The sequence below is a fragment of the Fonsecaea nubica genome, assembly GCF_001646965.1.
Source record: "Fonsecaea nubica strain CBS 269.64 chromosome Unknown Scaff33, whole genome shotgun sequence".
In the NCBI taxonomy this organism is placed as follows: domain Eukaryota; kingdom Fungi; phylum Ascomycota; class Eurotiomycetes; order Chaetothyriales; family Herpotrichiellaceae; genus Fonsecaea; species Fonsecaea nubica.
This window is the reverse complement of record NW_019173706.1, coordinates 117,638-142,290: the sequence shown is the minus strand read 5'-3', so window position 1 is coordinate 142,290 and position 24,653 is coordinate 117,638. Positions and strand designations below refer to the sequence as shown.

Here is a 24,653-nt window from a genome sequence, read left to right as displayed (position 1 = left end):
CCATGCGAAAGATATACCCCGAACTGTACCTCCAGATTACCATTTCACTCAGGAAAGAAGGGGAAAGGGAGCGAGGCCGTCGCAATAGGGCCGTGACAGAGCATCGAGAAAGCCCACCCAGCCTGCCTGCCGGCTGGCCGAGTCGAGCTTGGGAGAACATTGCGGGAGCTCAGACTCCCAAGAGAGAGGACGGGGGAGAGTGTCTCAAGCAGTCGATGCTCGCCTACGAGCTTTGAGATATTTCGTCCGTAGAGAGCGATACATACCTACCTACTTGGGCAAATACCAAGTTCCTACAAGAGTACTTGAATCGGTACCGAAGCCAAAGTCATTTCAATTCGGATCATGGTCACGTCTCGAATAGGTAATCTACAAGTGAGACTTGTCCATTCAGTGCCTTTACAGAGAGTACTCGCGAGGGAGTAAAACTACCCAGGCGATTCCCATCCCCCATTTTGTCCGCTGGCGAGAAATCCAGGACGGACCCGTCTTTGTGTCTTTGTGTCTTTGCGCCCTCTGTGAATCAGTATACCTGATACTACCTTTTCATGATCAAGCGCGGAGATAGGAACGGTAGACCCAAGCAAGAGGCCAGCTAGCGCCGCCCCAACAACATGTACAGTACAGGTCGAGAGAGGATCTCTTCTTGTGTCGCCCCGAGCAGCCCGAGGAAGTGTCTTCTTGGTTCTTGGTATGTACTTGGTATGGATACGCACAAGTTACTCGGTATTGAGCCAAGCTCCGAAAGACAGACTCAGCCGCACTGGTGACCCACTAGGCAAACTGGGCCGAGTTCGAACTCCTCGGGCAACGGGGCTGAAGCTCTACTAGGAGGTGACAAGGCAACCTCCAGCACTTGCTATAAGAGCCTCTGGCGGTCTTTCAGAAGATGTCGATACTACTAGATTCTCTACATAGGTACCTACCGGGCAGGTAGGTAGGTAGGTCGTTCAGAGGTGAACTGCCGACAGCTAATCCCGTACGGAGTATGGAGTCTTACACCCTCAAGTCCCCTCAGGAGGCTCAAGCAGTTCCCCCCTATACCTTACCTGAACGAAAATGCCGGGCTCGACACGACCAACTCGTCCCTGGCACTCTCTGTTCAGTATGCGAGTCACTGGATGTGAATGCTCTCCTCGCCCCAGCGACAAAGGATGTCGCAGGAGAACTGCGTCCTGGCGTCCACCTCGGCACCCTCTCCCACCTCCGCGACTGTGCCAGCCACTGTCCCTTCTGCAGCCTGATCGTCGATCAAACCCCCCCGGTCATCTCCCCCGAGGCGGTTAAGCCCGAGCACTTCGAGTACAAGGAGCACTCCCACCGGATGCCCGCGCCGATTGACCACTGGAGATACGGGACGGACACGCTTGGGCCCGACGACGTTATCGTCAGCCTGAGAAGCTTCCGCGGCGACATGGAACACCTCCAGGACTTGCCCATGATGGCCTGGAAAGACTACCTTGACGAGCCTACCGCGACGTGGCTCGAAATTCTCGTTCACAGCGGTGGACCTGCCTTCGGAAACCCCGACGCGGGCATGGCGATTACGTGCCAAAACCGCCTTGTTCCGTGCTTGGGAGACCGGATGCGAGCACCGCTGGCGGGACGAACCGTTCCTCCACAAGTCGAGTACTCTGAGTTGAGGTCCTGGCTCGATTCGTGCTTGCAGAACCATGAAGAGTGCAGGTTGCGCGAGTTCAAGTCCAGCGCAGCTCCGGAGAAGCATTTCTGGTTGATCGACACCGTCGAGAGGAAAATTGTCCTCGCCGATCAGAATGCAGAGTATGCAACCCTCAGCTACGTTTGGGGCGATGCTCAACCCAAGTATATATCCTTGAAAGAGATTATTACCCCGTCAAACGCTGGAAACCAGACACCCGGTGCAGATCTCCCCCGGGACCTCCCCCCTACCATCTCAGACGCGATCGACTTCTGCTGCGGGCTAGGTATTCCCTTCCTGTGGGTTGACTCTCTCTGTATCGACCAGGACGATCAAGACATGAAAGATTTCCTCATCGACAGGATGCACACGATCTACATGAACGCCAAGGTCACCATCATCGCCGCGGCCGGGGACGACGCGAATGCTGGACTCCCCGGTGTGCGTCCCGAAACCCGTACGGATGACCGACCAACTGTGCGCCTCCAGGGCATAGAGTTTATAACAAACCACCTCCCCCCAAAGCAGTTGATCACACAGTCAGCCTGGTGGACTCGGGCGTGGACGTTCCAGGAAGGCTGGCTGTCGCCGCGATGCGTCAACTTCACGGCCGACGAGGTGCTCTTCTGCTGCACGCACTCGACCAGTCGCGAGTCGCTGCGCTCGTGCCGTCCTCACATCCGCAACGGGCTGGCCACGCGGGTTTTCCAGACCCACGAGCTCGGCTTCCCCGCCGGAGTCGGTCAGATTCTCGAGGAGCCGCGGATCTCGAGCCTCTTCAACAACGTCATGCGGCTGTACCATCGCCGCCGCCTCAGTCGGGAGAGTGACAAGATCCGCGCCGTCCAGGGCTGCATCAACACCATCGCCGAGAGCCACGGCATCTCCGGCTGGCACGGCATGCCCATGCAATGGGGCTGTATCGCGGGCGCCCTCATGTGGCGACACTTGCAGCCCGCGAAGCGCACGAACCTCGTGTTCCCCAGTTACTCCTGGGCCAGCTGGGACGCCGAGCCCGTCTACTTCCGCGAATTCGACGTCTTCGAAGCCGACTTTGCGCGGATCGAGGAGCTCGAATCCACTCCCGGCCTCCCTCCTACATTCTCACCCGGGGCTGGCGGCTGCCCACCCCTCTCCTTCACGGGCGAGGTTGCGTTATTGCACATCAAACCCAGCAGCGGAAATGCATGGCACCTCGACGAACAACGACATGCCGAATCAGCCCCGGGGCTCTTTGCCGATTGTTATCCCGCCGAGGCGGCGTCGGGCGGAAAGCTCCAGTCCCCGGGACCACGCGAGTTTCTCGGTTTCGCCAGGGGTTTCCACCGCCTCAGCAACCAGGTCCTGGTCATGACGATGATGATCGAGCGCAAGGACGGGTACGTGGTTCGAAGCACGGTGCTCTGCGTGACGGACCGGGCGTGGAGCACGGCAGACCGTTGGCGCGAGACGTTGGTCTTGCTCTGAAATGGCTGAATGGTCATTAATATGTAACATGCTCCACTAAGCCCTGAACAGCTCTGCGTCGTTTTCATGTATAGTCGCCCAAGCTGGCGTCAAAGAGATGGATTTTCCTGCTTGGTCACGATACAAAGATATAGAGGTTTCATCATCATAATCATCACATATCATATCGTATCATAATCAGCATGTCTTCCTCTCTCCCTCGTTCGTCAAAGCAGTACAAGACCTTGTAAGGACTTCCCCTTCCATCGATTCGTGCTCACACCGGAAATCCGCAAGGAACTTGGTTGCCTTTGTGATACACACACACATATATAAAGGGCTTCTCAATCGTCGATTGCTGAATGCTACTGGAGAACGCTGAACACCGGACGTTGGACCCCTGCTCTAGTCTTCCCCCTCCTCGGAACTGTCTCCTGGCACAAACCTAGCTAACTGCGCCTCTTCACCTTCGTTGGGGCTTTGTCGAAGTTCTTCCATAGCATCTCAAGTCCTGGGGTTGTGCGGATCTCTTCGTCGGTCCATCCGGCAGCATGGATTACCTCTAGGCCACTGTCGAAGAAACAGGGCTCAGCTTCATTTGAATCTAGGAGATTAACCAGGCTGAAATAATTCGCACGATAGCTGAAATCGCTGGGTGCTTGGAATAAACCGATAAAGTCGTTGAGACGTCCTTTTAGAGTCCGCGTAGGATACACGCACCATGACAGCCTCCGGGGTCTGTAATAGAGGAAGTTTTTCCCGGAGCTTACCGCTCCTGCATTGCGTAGGAGGCTGCTGATGCTATCGACAGGGATACTGAAGCCGTTTGTGACGATATCCCAAACGCTCCATTTGAACAAAATCAAAGGCGAAGACATCGTTCGTGCTCGGCCTTCCAGCCACATGAAAATGTTGACGCAACGCATAACACTGGCGTTGGGATCAACGCCGGCTCTCAGCAGTGCCGTCAGCACCTCCGTCATAACGTCTGTCAACCTTGGGGGTTGGTATTTCCATGCAAGTTTCAACAGGACAACTGACCATAGGGGCGGCGGGTTGACTACAACATCCCAGTGGCACGTCTTGTTGGGGTCAGCTCCACGTTGAAGTAGAAGTAGGGCGTTCCGGAAAGAAAGATCATCTTCATATCCATACTGATCAACGGTAGTCCACATTTCAAGTAACTCGGTGAGATAATCCCGGTCTTCTGCGAGCCCTCCTTCAGTAAGCTTCTTCAACACGTACTGAGGGGGACAGAATTTAATGAAGATCTTGATGTAGTCTGGGTCGCTGCGGGAGTTTCGACTTAAAAGGCTGAACGGTCCACTGTCCAAGTCCTCCAAATTCCACCAACGCCAGTGGGAGAGTTTCTTAAAGACGTCTTCCAGCTCCGAGAAGAATTCGGAGGCTGCATCAGACCTCATTTGCGACAGATAATAGGGCCACTTCTGGTCCACAGTCACCGTGGGCGACTCCGGCGGAGAAAGAAAATGTAGGATGAGAGCTGAGCTGAGATACCGCTCAACTAGCTCTTCTTCCGTACACAGCCGAACTTGCAGCAATCCTTTGCCAGTAGGGGTACGCAGAAATTCGGCAGCCGTCCTGTGCACGAAGTCAACGGTTGTTGTTATTTCCAAGCGATAGTATTGCAACAAGCGCTGAAGAACTTGAGGCTGTAGCTTAAGGGCGCTCTGTTCAAGCCGTGTCTTTCGCACTTCTAATTCTCTCTCGAGATTGTGATCGGGTGGCTTGTATGACACCTCCAGGAACCCAGCACAACACACGGCAATTCTTTTTTCTGTTTTGTTGTGATCCACCTCCATCTCAAATTGTTCCATCCCCCAGGTGGCTGTTGACTTGGAGAAGTGGGCGCGCAGATGGTCGTCAGCCATGATGGTCATTTGGAAGAGGTCCTGTTGCCCGAAACGCTGGATAATTTTCAGATAAAGAGCAGCTTCCTTGGCGTATATTGGATAATCGTCTGCCATCCTTTTCCACATGTGTGTGTAGAGGTCGAAGATCTCGGACGGCAGCTGGTCAAGACGTTCCATTAAGGTCTCCCAGTTGTCCTCGTTCTTGATGCCGCGTAACAATGATTTGACAACAAGAGTGACCCAAAGGAACACACCATCAGCCTTTACAACGACCTCATCCACAAGTTGAGACGCCTGCATTGAGCTTGTACCACCAAGCTGACTGATCAACGGACTCCCAGTGAGGTTATCTTCGATATAACTTCTGATGTCTGTTTCTGTGAGATCCTGCATGATAATCTTCGGGCATCCTTGATATAGTGCATCCAGACTGGTCTGTGGTCGACTAGAGATGCACAGCTTTGTGCGGTTTTGATCCTTCAAGACATCTTGTATGGCCCTGATAGCCGTAGTCCCGTCAACATCGTCTCGGAATTCGTCGAGCCCGTCAAGAAAGAAACAGAAGCGTTGATCCACGGCCTGGACAATCAGTTGTAGGAGACGAAGTAGCTGCTTACTGGTCCATATGGTGGGCAGCGCTGGGACGTGAGGCTGGACAATATCGCACCACACCCGGAGTGCCTTTTGCTGGTCGATAGCCTCGAGGAGTTGATATATCAAAGAGCGTAGAAGACCAACGCGGCTTTTCTGCAACTCCACGCCGGCTTCCCAGAAGAAGAAAGATAGCACAGTCGTTGATTGGCCTGAAGATTCCAGTGCACCCAGCGTCCTGCCATCTTGCACGAGAAAGTTCATGAATGTGGATTTGCCACTGCCGGGCTTCCCCAGTACCCAGTACAACGGTTGGTCATTTTGTAACCACTCGGGAAAATTGTGCCAACGTTGCTGTGTATCATCGCGTCTCTCGAATATCCATTCGAACGTCTTCTCATGAACGTCTTTGATAGTGTCCCGTCGCAGATTGATCTCCGGAAAATGAAGGCTTTCCATAAACTTGTCAAACCCGGCCTTGTCATGTTGAATGCCCACAAGTTTGTCTAGTTTCTCATCGACTACATGTATGCGGGTTCTGGTGACAATATGCTCCTCAGTGACGTGAGCTCTTGTCTGGTCGCCCATTGATGAGACAAGCTGCTCCACAGTCGTGGTCCCCTCTGCGATCCTTCGAGCGATCTTCTCTTGCCTATCGTCTAACTTCTTCAAGATTTCTCCATTGTCGCGAATGGTGACACTCAGTTTTGCGCTGTGAAAGAGTCATTAGCGGTGAGCTTCCATTCAGTTTTAGATATTGTGGCAGACCTCAAATGCACAAGGATCTTGGTGTTCAGAACCTGAACAAGTCCTTCAAGCCTCCCCTTTAGCCCATCGATGCGGGTAGCTCGCCATTTCAGGGTCAGTGTTTTCTTAACTGCGACTCTCCGGCCTGCCCCAGGAGCACTTTTGAGATGGTTGAGCTCTTTACCAAGAGACTCTGCCGCATCGTGGACCTTCTTGCCAACTTCGACCAGCCCGGTGTCACTGCTGGACAGTTGAGAGACCGTCTGAGCCTTGCCAAGAGCAGCAGAGGTTTGGGACAGCTGATCACAGATGTAACTCAAGTTTTCGATGTCAATGGTCGCACCGTACTTGTAGAACTGGCTGCATATCTCCACTGCCTTGACCGATGAGTCTACCACTTGAAGGATATTGCATACGAGACTTAGTGTGGCCACAGCCTCCATGGTGAGGGCCGAAGCGATGTTGGACAATTGTGCGGGTGAAGCAGACGATGGACTCTAGCGATGTTTCCTGGGACGGGAACGGCAGGCTGCTGGTTCGCTAGACAGACTGGATGTACATAAAAAGATGTTCGGTTGATTGCTGCGATATGAAATATTAAAAGGATGTCGGAGGGTCGAGGATATGACTTGGTTGTTGCGATAGAACAACATGAGATCGGGAAGACCTGCCCTCGTGCCTAGAACAATTGCGGCCCATTCGCCAACTCTTTGCATAAGCGCCGTGCTTGCGCCTTGCCACCTCACAAGGCAGACTCGGAGCAGTAGAACCAATATGGCGAGGCTGTGATCTACCAAGCATTGCCTTGCGTTTTGACTGCTAGGCAAAAGATTCAAGCCAGTATATAAGTCTCTCAAGATAGGAATAGGATCGGAAACAGACACTTTCCACTGATTCCAAGTGTCCTGGAACGCCACGAATGAGGTACACAGCTGAGAGACTGTCGGGTATAACGAGTTTTTAAGATGAAGCCTGCTTGGCCAGATCGAGAACCAGGCGCATCCACTTACAACACTCCTGTTCACGGTGGAACAAAATTCAACTCCCAGTCAGTCTCTTCAGCCAGTGCCGTTCTGCCCACCACAACGTGGAAGCGACCAACCATCTCGGCGTTCGGCCAGCCATCCTGGTGCCGATGAACGCCCTCGAGGTGTTGCATAAAGCTTTGCACGTTGCCAAAGATAGGTGTCGTTGCCTGTGCCACGTCCCTGGTCTTTGCCGCAGGATTGTTCCCTTTGCCCGATAAGTCCAGCCATCCTCGAGACATGCCCTCGGCGCAACAAAAGATGCACCCAAAACTCCCGAAACTTCCGTCCCTACCAGACGGCGTATCGACAAGTAGCATTCCCTTCAAAGACACATGGCATCTGGCCAGGAACGTCCAACGATACCTTATACCGCCACCATCCGAAACACGAATTCTAGGATCAAAGACTCTCTCAGGCTTTCCCTTCTTCTTTTTGTCATTGGAGGTGTTGACAGTGTGATAAACAGGTCCCTCGAAACTGCACTTCTCGCAGCGCCAGTATGCGGTCATTCCAGACAAGCCGTGAGGACGGTTGGCAATGGTGAACGCCTTGCGCTCCATGCCGGCTTGAAGTCGAAATGCTCCCTTGCAAAAACCGAGGAGGTTTTTGTCAGACGGAAGGATGATGGGCATGGAATTTATCAGGGGAGCGAGCAAGGGAACAGTGGACGAGGGCACGGTATGAACCAAAGGGGCACGACCAGGAACGGGCAAAGGAGATATCGGAGCCACGGTTTGAGAATGGGATGAGATCGGGGGCTGCGGGAGAGGTCCGGTGGGTGGTGGTGTTCGAGCTGGCTCAATTGAAATGGGTGCAGAGACAGACGAGCGGGACCGCAATTCTCGCGATACCGTTGAAATGCCTGTTTGAGAACGAAATGGTCGTTGTGAGAGGATTTTTCGGTTTACTTTCTTTCCAACACCAAGCGATCTCGGTTCTCGAGCTGGCGGCCGGCTATTTTCTTGCAGGTATTGCACATGGCCAAGACTGCTGTGGGTGGAAGATCGTGCTCTCAAGGAATGAGAGGTAGAAACCTGTTTTTCTGGAGTCGTTGGGTGGTACATATCGTAAATGGTACTATTGCTGAACTGCCTACCATCCCCTCGGGCAGCATAGTCACCGTAGTCATCTGGGCCAAAGCGAACTCTAGAACCCTGACTTTGACGATCGCTAGGTGGTTGAGAGAAATCAGGTAACGAGGGCGTGTGGTTGTTTCTCCCAGTCGAGATATATGAGTCTCGATCGATTTCTTGGGCACTTGTTGGAGGGTTCAATACAGGCTGGCCACCGGGTTGAGGGAACATCAAGAGGATGTTGTCATCCGACGGCAGAGCCTGGGATGACCTCCGTCGCAGACTCCTGTCATCGGCTTCGTCAATCCTGTGAACTCCCATAGACGGTACGTTTACATGAAATCTGGCGACGGCTGGCCGATAAACTGTCTTGGACTTAGAATATGGATAGTTCTCTTGAGAGCCACCAGAACTAATCGACATTGTATGTTCTCCTGATGGATGATGTGACAAGGACGACACGCGAAGCTGACCAAGCTGCTCCGCCAAAGCGTCAGGAGTCCCTGGAGCTGGAAAGGCGGTAGACGAGTGGGTGCTGCGGCTGCTTGAATAGCCCAGCGATGGAGATAGAGGAGGCATTAAGCCAGAGGATGACGAGTAAGACAGCGTTTGAGGGTAGAATGCCTGCGCTTTCATAGCATCCGAAAGTCGCTGAGACAGTTGACCCAGACAAACACCAGCATTGACTCGGCAGTCGTCTGACGCAGTTTGGAGGGCAACAAAGTCAAGTTCGATCCCGTCCATGTACACCGCCCTCAAGGTGATGATCAGGGACATTTGTAAATTGATCAAGACATCTTTCAGCTGTTCTCGTGCTTGTATATCACCGCAGGCATAAGGCTCCCCGAATCGTTTAAGATCATGTTCATAGTGGCCACGGACGATAACAGGCCCCAGGGCAAGAGATTCCAAGAGGTCTCGAGTTGCTTCTTCCGGTAATCGCGTGCCATTGTTCTTCGTTCTTTGGTCACGAATGCGCTGTACCAGTTTCGTGGCGTCGTCAAAAGCGGTGATGACTAGTAGCTGAGGTTAGAGACGGCATCCCCCCAAGGGGTAGAAAAGACGTACCAGCTCGAACGAGTAATGAGATATCCATCTGAGCCTGATTACTCTCAGACGAGGGTTCTGAGCAAATGCTGGCTGGAGTGGGTTAGGATGTCAACTCATGGCGCAAGTACCTGCGCGGGCATTTCTACTACAGCGCAATGCATTCGAGAAGCGCGTCCCCAAGACGGAGACTTTGAGAGAAGGGTGCAGAAGCAATGAGCGAAACAGAAAACAGTCCATAGCCAGGGTCAGGTTCATTACCACTTTGCGGTTGATCAGGCGCAGGCGCGTTTGATGGCCTCCCATGGTAGCCTTACCATTCGACAACGCAGTGTTGCCTCCAGACAATGTTGAGCAGCCGGAGCAGTGATTGTAACGGTTGCAAAGAGCCAATTCGAAGCCAGGAAGGGGGATCTGGTTGGGCCATGCGGGAGAAGAGACGTGGATCAAATGCCAGGACCGGAATCGGCCTGCATTAGCGGACGTTGTGACTGAGCAAGGAGATTCAGAAGAAATGTGTGGTCGAATCGAAGCTGTGATTGAACTCGGGGGCCACGATGGCAAAGTTGTGGAGGGACGTCAGGCACCCACTTAAAGGGTTTCGTGGATCCCACTGCCCAGGGCTCAGCCTAGCAAGGACCTGTAGGTAGGCGGGGGACCTCCTGCTTACCGAGAACAGGCGGATAGGGTCATTTGATAGGCGGCCACTCCTCGCCCGCTGCCCACCCTGCGCTCCAGGTCTACGAGTAATGTAGGTACCCGACTCGCCGTCGACGGCACGGCACTGATGCTTGGGAGAGCCTCAATCGTCTCCACTGGGATACAGGCCTTCCGTCCACCTCTATGCAACCTACGAGTATTGTTTGTCTTCTTTCATCCATGACACACTCTGACCAACGCTTCGAACTCTGGGATGAGATTTGAGTGAGGGATCCGAGAGGTGAGGGTGCCAGTCAAAGAGCCGCCACTTACCACAAATACTCACATAGTAAGGATTCAGAAAGGGGTTGAGACAGCCCATCATCAGACCACTCATCGAAACTATCTCCTCTCCCAACGTCGCAGGTCCAGGGGATTCTGCTTGTCGCTTCAACAGGTGAAGATTAGAACTCATAATCTGAGATGACACGATCTCAGCCTCAGATTCTCGAGTCATCGACCCCTTGTGTTCGAACAAACAGACATATCAATCGTCAAATGAGGCCACAGAACAATCCCCCCCTCCCTACAAGTACTCGTTGGTCCGTTCGAGATACCTCCACGGTGCCTCGTACAATACGCGGCACCGGTTGCTGGCCTATTTGTCACGACATATATTCAAATCCTCAACCAGCTGCGGCTTGTCGATTATAGGTGCAAAATTATAGCGGAAGGTGAAAGAATTCACACAATAATACTAGAATTGATTGAGAGAAATGAATGCCGCTTTCATTATCTCTAAAGGTTGCATTGGACCTGTCGTCCCTGCTACTATCTGTACACGGGAAAAGAAAGGGAAATCTAATGCTGCTGTAGTTCGACCATGCTGTCCCATATCAAATCTTGTCAACCCTTTACCAGGCGCCTGATGTTTCTATCCTCGCTCCAATTTTGGAAACACCTCCGCAAATGCAGATAACGCCCCCCCTTCGAGGAGCACAGATACATGCTGGAATGCTTATGCCACCGAAGAAAGGCGCCTCACCCCTGAATCTCCTGCATTTTCATATGAATCCCAGTCTTCTAAGATCTTCGCTAAACGAGGTGAGTTTGTTAGTCGATACACCTCCTCAAAATATTCCTTGGAGATCTCAAAGGGTCTCGCCGTCACATTGGGGATATATTTCCCAACCAGTTTGGCCGGGTCTATGCTTGTCTTGTTGATCTTCTTCAGCAAGAAAGAACGGAACGGTTTGACGCCAGATCGCAAAAAGGTGCTGTGGAAAGGAACGTCAATGCCCTTGAGTGGAATAACGGCAAAGCCTCGTTCGAGCTCGATCGGCTGCGGCTTGGCCTCCGTCCGCTTGCGACATTCACCAATGATCTCAACCAGGTGAGCCTTCACATCGTCCAAAGACATCTGTTGCATCAAGGCTTGGATGTCAATCTTTTGCATCTTGAGGACGTTGAGCACATTTGTCAAGCAGTCAAGCGCGCGCAGATCACCAGCGCACACATATTGCATGTTGGCAACGTTGTAGTTGACGATCTCCACCAGCCAGTCAGTGGTCTCGGCAATGTTCTCCACGACATATTGCAAAGCCTGTTCATTGAACGTCTTGGAGATACGGCTCGGGTTTACGGCGCACATCGAGTAGTTGCTTCGTCCCTGCTCGTCACGCTCCACGGCAACTTGCATGGTCAACCCGCGGTAAAACACGACTGACACCAAGCTCTCAATGGGCATGACTTCGGCGATCGAGGCGAGGGCGGAGTACTCTCCCAGCGAGTGGCCAGCAAAGCTGCTGTCACGCTGGACAAGGCCCTTGGAGCGCATGTCTTCGAATGCAGCCTTCTCCATCAATGTCAAGGCTGGCTGCGTGAACTGTGTGGCAGACAACAGACCGGTAGGTGAGCGGTAGGTGTAAGACGAGGTGTTGTCATTGATCTCCTTGAAAATCTTCTCGGATTTGACAGAGCCGTCAGCATTGATGGATTCGAATGTCATTGCCATGTAGTTTTGACGAATGGCTTTGCCGCGTGGCCCACCAAAATGGATGGTCAATTCTTTGGGATTGTTCTTGACAATATTAATGATGGACAGACCGTAGTTGTCCATGAAGTGACGATCGGCGCGGTCCCACACTTCCTTGGCCACGGGACTGCGAGCGTAGAGGTCCATGCCCATGCCTTGTTCTTGTGAGCCTTGACCCGTGAACACATACGACGAGACAGGTTGCTCAACTTCAGCTTCAGCAAGGAGAACTTTGTCGCCAGTTTCTTTATTGGTCGTCTCAATCTTGATTATCTTTCGACCAGCTACCATGCCAACGTGCTCGAGTTTGACCTCCAAGTCATCGTTGGGGAGGACCATGCCAACCAAGGAGACATGGTAGCTTCGAACACGTCCAATATGGTTCTCTGCGGCCCAAGTCTCGACCAGGCTTCGGACGGCAGCGCTGGAATACATGCCATGAGTGATGGTACCAGGAAGGTTTGCGTAGCTGGCAAATATCCGCGACACGTGAATAGGATTGTAGTCGCCTGATACACGAGCATAGGTCTCATTAGAAGCTGGGGCCCTCAGAGTCAAAGGAGTCTTGCCGCTGAGAGGGATCGCGTTCTCGAAATTGACAGGTTGGTCAATAGTTTGGCCGTTTCGCTGAAGGTAGTCAATCACTGGATTGCCATGAGAGACTCCCGCTTCATACTCGACGGATGCGACTTGAATGATTTCCTTGGTAGGTAGTTCCAGTTCGACCTGACCCATAGTCTCTACGCTGGAGAAGACAGACTTGTTCTTGAAGCGGACGAGGCTTGACAGACGGAATGTCAGAGTTTGTCCCAGCAGGTCGATATCCGGCTCATCAAGGTGAAACCATTCCTTGGATCGAAGAACGGCAATGTCTTTTGACGTGGCCAGAGTGACTTGCATTGGCGTCTCTTGTTTGCGTTGGAAGGTGTTCTCGTAATCCTCGTAGGTGCCCCTGTACAGGAATTGACTGGTAACTTCCATCACCGGCTGTCCTCTGCGGGTGATGGTGCCGCAAACCTCTACCATTTTGCCAGAGTCTTGGTTGAGCACCGCATTGATGCGGGCAGAGGTGTGAAGCTCATCGCCGACCTTCAAGGGTTCAGCGCCAGGAAGCATGCGGAAGCCATTCGACAGGTGAACGAGCTTGAGAAGGTCACCGTCAATCGCGCGAGGGAAGATTGGTTTCGTGATAGCCTTCCACCCAACCACAATGGCAAAGTCCATGGGTGCAAAGACTTCCTTACCAGGGCGGTCGACGAAGGCTTCACCAGTATTTCCAACTGCGTGGACAAAGTCGGCAACGTCTTGAGTTACAATAGTCGCCCTGCCTCCATCGAAGACGTTCGTGGTAGGGGTGTCAAATGGCACATCCTTCTCGCCAAACCAAACCCGGTAGTAGAATTCCTTGATGCGGTCGTTGCGACCATCCATAACTTCATGAATTGGCGCATAGCCAGTTTCCGGATGGTAAATAAATTTGAAAGGAAGGGCAACGGGCTCTCCTTCTGCTGTCCTTTCTTCCCACATATTCATGAGGATCTCATTCTTGCCGAACAGACTAATGTCGAGCGTCCTGACCAACTTTCCAGATTGGCTGGGCTCCTTGACGACGATCGTGGTCTTGTAAGGGTCCTTTGGATGAGCGATTTCAACGGTCATGCCACGGGTGGGAGCTAAGATGCGTCTGATAGGATTGTTCTGATAGCGAGCACCTTGTACAAAAACATCGGCTGTAAAGAAGGCATGTCGCCATGAGTAGTTTTTCCCAGCGAGAAGCTGAATCCAAGCCTCAGCATCGGGCAGTGTAGCAGATGGCGATGTTGAGAGCCTGTACGTGGTCCGTGAGCCATCAGGGATGACAGTGACACCATCCAGCTCCACCACGCTCTCCGCAGAAGTGATGATCTTCCCACCAAAATACTCGATGACAGGAACGGCAGAATCACGTCCACCATAGAAATCTTGGATCAGTCCTCTGATGTGGTCATGGTGAATGCCGTCCAAAATTTCTTTGATGGGCTCATCGACCTTAGTCGAGTATTTAGCAGCCATGGGTCCTTGTAAGATGCATGTCCTGCCAACATCCTGATCAACCACAGCATCAAGATCCTCGGATTGCCAGAGAGAATCCTTCTTGAACCAGAACTCGAAGTTTTCGTCGAGAGAGGGAACAAAAGGCACAGGCTTTTGACCGCGTCGCTGGCACAAGAGCAGGAAGTGCTGGACGTCCTGCGCATTGATCAACTGAGCTTCAGCGTCGGGATATGTGGCTAGAACCTTGTCCACAACAGGGAACGGATTCTCGAATTCTGCGTAGCTCTGGATGAGGGAGGGCTTTCCCGAGCCGACAGTAAAGCGTTCCTCGACTCGCCGGATGAAATCGACAGTGAGATTACGAAGCGTGACCTCGATCCACCGGGATTGATGCTTCACATACATAAGTTCGACCATACGTCGAATCACTTCGGCATAGGTCATGTCCTCAAGGTCGACTGTCTCACCTGCAGAATTTTTGCCGAACCAAACTTTCTGGAAGTCGTCGTTCAGCTTCTTGATGATGTACTCGCGTTGCTTCTTAAGCTCTGCGACGCGCTTCTTTTTATCCAGGCTGAAGATCTTCTGATCCATCTCCGCCCAGAATTTGACACCACGAGTCGCAAGCTTGTGGATTGGCTCGCCCATCTCCGATCGAACAGTGATAACGCCGCCGGCGGCTCCTTTGTATGTCTTCTCCCAGTCGGTATCATCAACACCTTCGGCTTCAGCAATGGCCTTCTTTGCATTGAAAGAAGTATGGGCCTCCTTCGCCGTCATCATGCGACTGCCAAAGAGGATACCATCAAAAGGCATCGGCGGATAGCCGAATTTGCGCGACCATGTACCGGTCAGATACGGATAAGTGTCTTCAGATCCGCCAAAACCGCTACCTGCCACCAGGATAATATTCTGGCATTTTCGAATACGGCCGTACATCTGGATGATTGGCTGATGGAAATCTTCGAAAGAGTGATGGCCACCACCGCGTCCACCAGTCCATTGCAGAATGACAGGGAATGTTGGGTTGGCTTTGGCGATGTTAATGACTTGCTGGATGGCGTCCATGGACCCAGGCTTGAAAGCAATGTGCTTGATCCCGAGGGTGTCGATGTATTCTTGAGCAACCTCGATCGATGGCACACCTGCACCGATAGTCAAGCCTTCAATGGGGACACCGTCAGCACGGAGCTGGGCGAGAAGCGGGATTTGCCAACCCATGGCACGGGGATTGACATAGATCAAGTTGACTGTAATGCCTCGGCCAGGTGGAATTGCCTTCTCAATCTTGTTCAATGCTTCAGTCATACTCTTTGCATTGTAGTAACCCCCACCAGCCAATTCAATGTGGTAGCCGGCATTCATGGTTGCGGCAACGAAGTCCCACGGCACAGTGCAGGGAGTCATGCCAGCAACCATCAAAGGCGGCACACCCAGCAAGCGCGACATCTTGGTGTCTACGTAGGTTTGGCCAACGGAAGTTTTAACAAGTCTGGGTCCATGTTCCTTGACCCAGTTGGTCGCATATTTCACGGCATGTTCCTCGTCGCGGTCGAAGAGTTCGGGCTTGTAGCCAACTTCCGTGTTGGTCCCATCCATGGCACCAGCCAAAATCACGCGCACTCCGGTGCCATCTTTGTTGCGGTTGGTGAGAACTCCAAGGCCTGAAATACCTCCCGGGCCAAAATCGATGATGTGGGAGGCGCCTTCAAAGACTGTAGCCTGCTCCCAGTGAACTGGATCCTGGGTGATCATACGCACAAGATCCGGGACCACATCCTTGTCTTGCTGGGCGCGAAGATCCTCACCAGTGTTTGTGTCGTACACGGGAATAGTCAAACGAGACGCGGGAATCCTGGTGTCGGCCAAGTCTTCGAGGATCTGCTTGTATGCCTCACTTAACAGGGGGCTGTGGAAAGGAGCCGTAATTGGCAGGAACCGGTTGACAAAGCGCACTTTACGCTCTGTGAAGGGAATGCGGTTTTGGTCTAGACCAGTCGGAGCCTTGACCTTCCGTAGTCGAAGATTGAGACCATGCAGAGAGATTGGAGCACCAGTCACGACGAAGTTACGGGCACTGTTTACCAGAGAAATGGCGATATGTCGATCTTTGGGCAAATGCTCGTTGGTGGCGTCGATGTGCTCTTGGAGTTGCTTCTTGGACAGGTCTCGCACCGAAAGCATAGGTGTGGGATTGCCTTCCCCGGCTTCCAGTGAATCTTGCAGGATCGAGGGCGCAATACTTGTGCGAGGGTAGGCTTGCTGACTCCGCATACCGATCCAGAAGAGCATGGTGATGGCATCTCTGGCCGCTCTTGCAAAGCTTTCCCACGAAGTTGCAGTGGCAATAGCCGCAGCGGTAACTACACCCTGAGAGTGGCCTGTGGTGCCATTGAGCCGTTCATTGACCTCACCAGGCGTCTTCCCAAGGACTTTGCAGGTCACCTGATAGTGGGCAAGCTGGACCAGTCCGATCAATGGCAAGCTGACTGGCGCGGAGACCAAGTAATCGGTGTCAGGTTGTGTTTCCTTGTCGGCGAGCCAGCTTAGTATGTCGAGGCCTTTTGTGTAAAACTTGTCCGCCTTTGGACTTCTGGCCAATGTCTGCAGCAGCTCGGCCGAGGATTCAATCAGGTCTTTGGTGAATGATGGATATGTGGTATAGACCTCGCGGAGCTCCTCAAAATATTCTTCAATGTTTCCCTGGCCGCCAAAGACGGTAAAAATGCTGGCCTCCTCATCATCTGCTGCCCGAAGCAGAGCCGAGTCGTGGGGTTTGATGGGCCGTGCCACTGCCGCACGACCAGCGTAGTAACACTGAACCAAAAGATTTTTCTTCGCCGTAATCCCGGGCAGGGTTGCAGCCAAAGCATGTACATCATTCGCATGCATGAAAGCTCGCTCAAACTCGTTCAGAGCCACCTTGAGCACTTCAACAAATCCAGCGGCCTCCTCATCATCATCGACTTCAGCGGCAATGAAGCCAATGTAGCGGGCAACTAGCTCGGCACTTGATGAAGGCTCGTCATCTTGAGCAAGCTCATCTGTGGGTTCTGGGAGTGATGCATTGAACGCATCTTTTAGCTGAGATGCCTGGAAATGGAGGCCGGTAGGTATCAGGAAGGAATACTCCAAAGAGCCATGAGTGAGGATAAGAGGACGGAGGTTCTGGGATGATCGAGGAGTGTGAGTGCCGGTCGCACCGCCGGAGTACATGGTTGCTGCCGTGTAGATGGAATGTTTCTTATGTCGTGCGATAGTGAAAGGTAGTGTGTATTATCAAAGTGAGCAAGCTAATGCCACTTGAAAATTTGCGCGTTCCTGAGGGAATGGGTGAGGAAGATAGAAAGGAGTGTCAGTTGAGAATTATGTTGGAGTAGGAACAGACACAGCTGATAACAGATAGGATTAGTTATTGAGGAACTGGCAAGGTGGCCACTGGAGCAATGGAAGGCACTCAAGAGCAGTATGTATTGGGGGTGGTCTTCCAATGTTGGATGGATCTGATGATCTTGCGATACGAATATGGCCGAAGCTGTGAATGTCTGTTGAGTGAAGCACAAAGTTTTTCCCGCTTCGCCGCTCCCAAACCATCACTCAGACCTCAGCAACCCCAAAACGCAACCATTCCAGGCCATCCAAGCCCAGCCTCACGCCGGCCGGGGCGTTGTGGATCCCTGGTTCCGGCGGTCCTCAGCAGATATGCGCCAATGGTAATCCCCGGACGACGGCCCCTCAGACGACTAGGCCACGCTAAAATTTTGGTGGGCAGAGCGCTTCTGCAGGGACAGGTACAACGGCGTCATCGCTTCTTCCTCAACCCTCTTGACGGAAGAAAGGAAAACACTCGCAACAGTGGTCATACTAATCAAATCAACTTGGGCTGGGTGGCTAGGCAGAGTAGGCAGCAAGATTCAGTGAATGAGCTTTTGCGCTAACAGATTAATTGTTCTTGTCTCCAACAAGAAAAAAAGGATACTGTGTTCTCTCTAAGCACCTACTAGAACCGCCAGTGAGCTCGTGAGTGACCTCAGCTTTACGTCGCTGTGCAGATACTTCTCCAATTCTGGGCTTCGCTTTACGAAGAAGGCCCCTTAGATAGGTACCTCCCTAGGTGCCTAGCTCGGTCCCTGCAAGTTTTGCGGTACCCGGCGACGGAAAAACCCTGCCTAAAGGATTTTTTGCCTCCCCAAAATTTTTCGTGGGGGAGCCAGACTCACAGCCGGCCAACTTCGGCTTATCCACAGTGCCCACTCTGTCCCCACTCCTTTCTCAACCTTCCCATTCTCGTTGTCTCCAACAAACACTGCAGGTGTTGGTGGTTCAAGCCTATCAGGCTGATGCGTGCATGTACAGGGCGGCGGCCAATTTTTTCAACATCTCCGCCCGCAGTTGGTTACAGCATCCATCCGCAGCTTGACAGATCCCTTCCCAACCAAAACCAAAGCGACGTCGCAAAAACTCATCTTGCTCGCCGCTTGACCTCTTCCGTCTCCATATTCAATTCAACCCTCTCGTCCGTGGGCTGATTGTCATCTTGTTGCGGATTACTTTTTCTTTCCCGAAGCCACAGGACACCTGAACGTCGAGGTTCGAAACAACTTCATCACTTTCCAACCTCCCAGCTCCTCCGCGTTCCTTCCTCCTATACATCCTTTCCTTCATCCCATTGTAACCACCAATTTGGCTTGTTTGACCAAGCACAAGTACCTTCACTGCACAACCTGTGCTCGCCATTGCCCTGCTCTGATTAACTTCATCCAGCACCAGGCAATCGGATCTGGTCAATCCGACCTCAGACTCTAGAAAGAGAAGCCTTCATCCTTCATAATTGTACCTCGAAACCTCGAAGCCTCGAAACCGCCGAAATGCGTCCCGAAGTCGAGCAAGAGCTCGCTCATACGCTCCTTGTTGAGCTTCTAGCATATCAATTTGCCTCACCAGTCAGGTGGATTGAGACACAAGATGTTATCCTTGAAAAGAACAGAACAGAAAGAATCGTTGAAATTGGTCCTGCAGACACCCTGGGCGGTATGGCCAAGAGAACCCTTGCCTCCAAATACGAGACCTACGATGCTGCCACCTCATTATCGCGACAGGTGCTCGCGTACAACAAGGATTTGAAAGAGATTTACTATGATGTCGATCCGGTGGAGGAAGAGCCTGCTCCAGCAGCTGCTCAAGCTTCATCGTCCGCTGCAGCATCATCGACACCTGCTCCTGCTGCTGCTCCCTCCGCCACAGCCGCAGCTCCTCCGCCAGCAGCCGGCGCTGGCCCTGCGGCTGCAGTGCCGGATGCTCCAATTGGAGCAGTCGACATCTTGCGGGCGTTGGTGGCTCAGAAGTTGAAGAAACCACTTGCAGATATCCCCCTCAGCAAGGCAATCAAAGACTTGGTCGGTGGAAAATCGACCCTACAAAACGAGATTCTAGGAGATTTGGGCAAGGAGTTTGGCTCGACACCGGAGAAACCAGAAGACACCCCCTTGGACGAACTCGGTGCTTCAATGCAATCAACTTTCAACGGCCAGCTCGGCAAACAGTCGCAGTCACTGATTGCCCGCTTGGTTGCCTCCAAAATGCCTGGTGGCTTTAATATTACGGCTGTCAGAAAACACCTCGAGACCAGCTTCGGACTCGGGCCTGGTAGACAGGATGGAGTTCTTCTGCTCGCTCTGACCATGGAGCCAGCGTCACGTCTAGGCTCGGAAAGCGATGCCAAGGCTTATCTCAGTGATGTTGCCCAGAAATATGCAGCAGCAGCTGGAATCAGCCTTTCCTCCGCCTCAGCTGGTGGTGCCGCAGCCGGTGGTGCCGCCGCTGGCATGATGATGGATCCGGCTGCTATCGATGCTCTGACCAAGGATCAACGAGCACTGTTCAAACAGCAACTCGAGCTGTTAGCCCGTTACCTCAAGATGGATCTACGTGCTGGTGATAAAGCGTTCGTTGGCTCTCAGGAGGCCAACAAGGCCCTCCAAGCCCAGCTCGATCTTTGGAACACCGAACATGGCGAGTTCTATGCTTCAGGAATTGAACCTTCCTTCAGCCCTTTGAAAGCTCGTGTTTACGACTCTTCGTGGAACTGGGCCCGACAAGATGCCCTCAGCATGTACTATGACATCATTTTCGGCCGTCTCAAGGCAGTGGACCGAGAAATCGTCAGCCAGTGCATTCGGATCATGAACCGATCGAATCCAACCCTGATCGCCTACATGCAATATCACATTGACAACTGCCCCACTGAGCGAGGCGAGACTTATAAACTGGCCAAGGAGCTCGGAGAGCAACTTATTGAGAACTGCAAGGATGTTCTAAATGAAGCGCCGGTTTACAAGGATGTCATGGTCCCGACCGGTCCTCAGACCACGATCGATGCGCGAGGCAACCTCGACTACAAAGAAGTCCCCCGACAAAGTGCCCGCAAGCTTGAGCACTACGTGCGTGAGATGGCCGAGGGTGGGAAGATCTCTGAATACAGCAATCGGACAAAAGTGCAGAATGACCTGCGCAACGTTTACAAGTTGATTCGAAAACAGCACAAGCTATCAAAAGCTTCCCAGTTGCAATTCAACACCTTGTACAAGGATGTTGTCCGTGCTTTGGCAATGAACGAGTCACAAATCATGCCACAGGAGAATGGTGATGTCAAGAAACCTGGTCGCAATGGACTGCCACGAGCTACCATGAACGGAAACGTTAAGCAAGGCAAGACGGAGACAATCCCGTTCCTTCATCTGAAGAAGAAAGAACAACACGGTTGGGAGTACAGCAAGAAGTTGACGGGTGTCTACCTTGAAGGGCTTGAGAACGCAGCTAAGTCAGGCCTAACTTTCCAGGGCAAAATGGCGCTGATGACCGGCGCCGGTGCCGGCTCCATTGGAGCGGAAGTTTTACAAGGTCTGATCAGTGGTGGCGCCAAAGTCGTTGTCACGACCAGCCGCTACTCACGTGAGGTTACCGAGTACTACCAGTCAATGTATGCTCGGTTCGGTGGCCGTGGCTCTCAGCTTGTCGTAGTGCCATTCAATCAAGGAAGCAAACAGGACGTGGAAGCCCTGGTTGACTACATCTACGACACCAAAAGGGGCCTTGGTTGGGATCTGGACTTCATTGTGCCCTTCGCCGCTATCCCTGAGAACGGCCGCGAAATTGACAGCATCGACTCCAAGTCCGAGCTTGCTCATCGTATCATGTTGACTAACCTGATTCGTCTGCTTGGATATGTCAAGTCGAAGAAATTTGAGAACGGGTTCAACACTCGACCAGCCCAAGTCATGCTTCCTCTCTCGCCGAACCACGGTACCTTTGGCAATGATGGTCTTTACTCCGAGTCCAAGCTTGCGCTCGAGACTCTTTTCAACCGTTGGTCTTCCGAGAGCTGGGGCGACTACCTCACAATTTGCGGCGCCGTCATTGGGTGGACTCGTGGAACCGGGTTGATGAGTGGCAACAACATTGTGGCTGACGGCGTCGAGAAATACGGCGTCCGAACCTTCTCCCAACAGGAGATGGCATTCAACCTACTTGGTCTGATGTCCCCTGCGATTATCGACCTATGTCAACAAGAGCCCGTCTTCGCCGACTTGAACGGAGGTCTTCAGTTCTTGCCAGATCTCAAGGACCTCATGACGAAGCTTCGAGCAGAAATCATGGAGACAAGCGCCATCCGACAAGCAGTTACCAAGGAGACCGCCCTGGAGAACAAGGTTGTTAATGGTGAGGACAGCGAGGCTCTTTACAAGAAGGTTACCATCGAGCCCAGAGCCAACCTGAAATTTGACTTCCCCGAGCTGCCTGACTGGCAGAAGGAAGTCGAGCCACTTAATGCCAAGCTCAAGGGCATGGTTGACCTCGACAAGGTGGTTGTCGTCACTGGCTTCTCCGAGATTGGGCCTTGGGGCAATTCTCGTACCCGGTGGGAAATGGAAGCCTACGGTGAGTTCTCCTTGGAAGGCTGCGTTGAGATGGCCTGGATGATGGGTTTGATCAAGAACCACAACGGACCACTTAAGGGCAAATCATACTCTGGCTGGGTTGATGCAAAGACCGGCGAACCTGTCGACGACAAGGATGTCAAAGCCAAATATGAGAAACACATCCTCGAACACTCTGGTATTCGTCTCATTGAGCCCGAGTTGTTCAATGGTTATGACCCAAAGAAGAAGCAGTTGCTCCAGGAAATCCAGATCGAAGAAGATCTCGACCAATTCGAGTCCTCCAAGGAAACTGCTGAGGAGTTCAAGCGACAGCATGGCGATAAGGTTGAGGTTTTCGAACTCGAATCCGGAGAGTACAGTGTCCGCTTGAAGAAAGGCGCGACTCTTTTGATTCCCAAAGCTCTTCGATTTGATCGTCTTGTTGCTGGTCAAATCCCCACGGGCTGGAATGCGAAGACCTATGGTGTTCCAGACGATATCATCTCCCAAGTCGATCAGGTCACGCTGTTTGTCCTTGTCTGCACTGCTGAAGCTCTCCTGTCAGCTGGTGTTACAGATCCGTATGAGTTCTACAAGTACGTGCATCTGTCTGAGGTGGGTAACTGTGTCGGTTCCGGTATTGGTGGCACCACTGCACTTCGTGGCATGTACAAGGATCGCTTCATGGATAAACCCGTTCAGAAGGACATTCTCCAAGAGTCCTTCATCAACACCATGGCCGCATGGGTCAACATGTTACTCTTGTCATCGACCGGTCCGATCAAGACCCCTGTGGGTGCATGTGCTACTGCTGTCGAGTCAGTCGATATTGGTTACGAGACCATTGTCGAAGGAAAGGCCCGTGTTTGCTTTGTCGGTGGTTTTGATGACTTCCAAGAAGAGGGTTCCTACGAGTTCGCGAACATGAAAGCCACCAGCAACGCTGAAGACGAATTTGCGCATGGTCGGACGCCCAAGGAGATGTCTCGTCCGACTACCACTACTCGAAATGGATTCATGGAATCTCAAGGCTGTGGCATGCAAATTATCATGTCGGCTCGTCTTGCTCTGGACATGGGAACACCCATCTATGGTATTCTCGGCCTCGTCTCTACTGCCACAGACAAGATCGGTCGCTCCGTGCCCGCCCCTGGTCAAGGTGTCTTGACCACGGCTCGTGAAAACCCCGGCAAATTCCCCTCGCCTCTGCTTGACATCAACTACCGTCGGCGACAGCTCGAACTCAGGCGCCGTGCCATCAAGAACTGGCAAGAGTCTGAACTTCTGTACCTCCACGAGGAGGTTGCAGCGATGAAGGCCCAGGCCGGCTTCGGTTTCAATGAGGCCGAGTACATGCAGGAACGTGCCGAGCACATTGAACGTGAAGCAATCCGTCAAGAAAAGGAAGCACAGTTCAGCTTGGGCAACAATTTCTGGAAGCAAGATCCCACCATTGCGCCCCTTCGTGGAGCCCTGGCTACTTGGGGTCTCACCATTGATGACCTTGATGTTGCTTCCTTCCACGGAACCTCGACCGTTGCGAACGACAAGAACGAATCCGAGGTTCTCTGCAAGCAAATGGCACATCTCGGCCGCAAGAAGGGCAATGCCATGCTTGGTATCTTCCAGAAGTACCTAACCGGTCATCCCAAGGGTGCAGCCGGTGCCTGGATGTTCAATGGCTGCTTGCAAGTCCTCAACAGCGGCCTTGTTCCCGGGAACCGGAATGCCGACAATGTTGACCAGGTGATGGAGAAATTCGACTACATTGTTTACCCCAGCCGATCACTGCAGACAGATGGCATCAAAGCATTCTCCGTCACATCCTTCGGTTTCGGTCAAAAGGGCGCCCAAGCAATCGGCATCCACCCCAAATACCTCTATGCTGCCTTGGACGAAGCGGAGTTCCAGCGCTATAAGGTTAAGGTCGAGGCGAGGCAGAAGAAGGCCTACAGATACCTCCACAATGGTATGATCAATAACACTGTGTTCGTGGCCAAGACCAAGGCACCGTATCCGGACGAGATCATGCAGAAGGTCTTCCTCAATCCCGAGCAGCGCGTAGTGGCCGATAAGAAGTCCGGAGAGCTCATCTACCACCCTACCCAGCCCAAGAAGACACCAAGCCCTAATGCCCTGGAGACAAAGGCTATGCTTGAGTCGCTGACGCAAGCTAATGCCACGGAAGGATCAAAAATCGGCGTGGATGTCGAGGACATTCGAGCCATCAACATTGAGAATGAGACTTTTGTGAAGAGAAACTTCACCGAACAGGAGCGAGCTTACTGCAACAAGGCACCGTCTCCTCAAGCTTCGTATGCGGGACGATGGAGCGCAAAGGAAGCAGTATTCAAGTCGCTGGGCGTGCCGAGCAAGGGTGCCGGAGCCCCTTTGTCGGACATTGAGATCCTGGTCGATGAGAAGGGAGCACCCAAAGTCGCCCTCCACGGCGCGGCGCTCGAGGCAGCGAAGCAAGTGGGTGTCAAAACGGTGAATGTCAGTATTAGCCACAGTGATAGCCAGGCGATTGCCGTCGCTGTGTCGGCGTTTTGAGGGACCA

General features: G+C 52.7%; 5 protein-coding genes across 5 annotated transcripts; 2 read left to right on the top strand and 3 right to left on the bottom strand.

Moving 5' to 3' along the window:
• Positions 1 to 988: 988 nt before the first annotated feature.
• Positions 989 to 3,127, top strand: AYO20_05587 (hypothetical protein; the record flags this gene model as incomplete). Its single annotated transcript, XM_022643881.1, has 1 exon — positions 989 to 3,127. One exon carries the CDS (start codon positions 989 to 991, stop codon positions 3,125 to 3,127), a length of 2,139 nt encoding a protein of 712 aa, XP_022500122.1.
• A 428-nt stretch (positions 3,128 to 3,555) lies between these two features.
• Positions 3,556 to 6,761, bottom strand: AYO20_05586 (hypothetical protein; the record flags this gene model as incomplete). Its single annotated transcript, XM_022643880.1, has 2 exons — positions 3,556 to 6,283; positions 6,340 to 6,761. 2 exons carry the CDS (start codon positions 6,759 to 6,761, stop codon positions 3,556 to 3,558), a joined length of 3,150 nt encoding a protein of 1,049 aa, XP_022500121.1.
• Positions 6,762 to 7,339: 578 nt separating this feature from the next.
• Positions 7,340 to 9,515, bottom strand: AYO20_05585 (hypothetical protein; the record flags this gene model as incomplete). Its single annotated transcript, XM_022643879.1, has 2 exons — positions 7,340 to 9,435; positions 9,488 to 9,515. The coding sequence occupies 2 exons, from the start codon at positions 9,513 to 9,515 to the stop codon at positions 7,340 to 7,342; spliced, it is 2,124 nt and encodes a 707-aa protein (XP_022500120.1).
• Positions 9,516 to 11,123: 1,608 nt separating this feature from the next.
• Positions 11,124 to 17,390, bottom strand: AYO20_05584 (hypothetical protein; the record flags this gene model as incomplete). The annotated part of the gene is made up of 1 exon (XM_022643878.1): positions 11,124 to 17,390. The coding sequence occupies one exon, from the start codon at positions 17,388 to 17,390 to the stop codon at positions 11,124 to 11,126; it is 6,267 nt and encodes a 2,088-aa protein (XP_022500119.1).
• Positions 17,391 to 19,042: 1,652 nt separating this feature from the next.
• On the top strand, positions 19,043 to 24,646 carry AYO20_05583 (fatty acid synthase subunit alpha; the record flags this gene model as incomplete). The annotated part of the gene is made up of 1 exon (XM_022643877.1): positions 19,043 to 24,646. The coding sequence occupies one exon, from the start codon at positions 19,043 to 19,045 to the stop codon at positions 24,644 to 24,646; it is 5,604 nt and encodes a 1,867-aa protein (XP_022500118.1).
• Between the last annotated feature and the right edge of the window lie 7 nt (positions 24,647 to 24,653).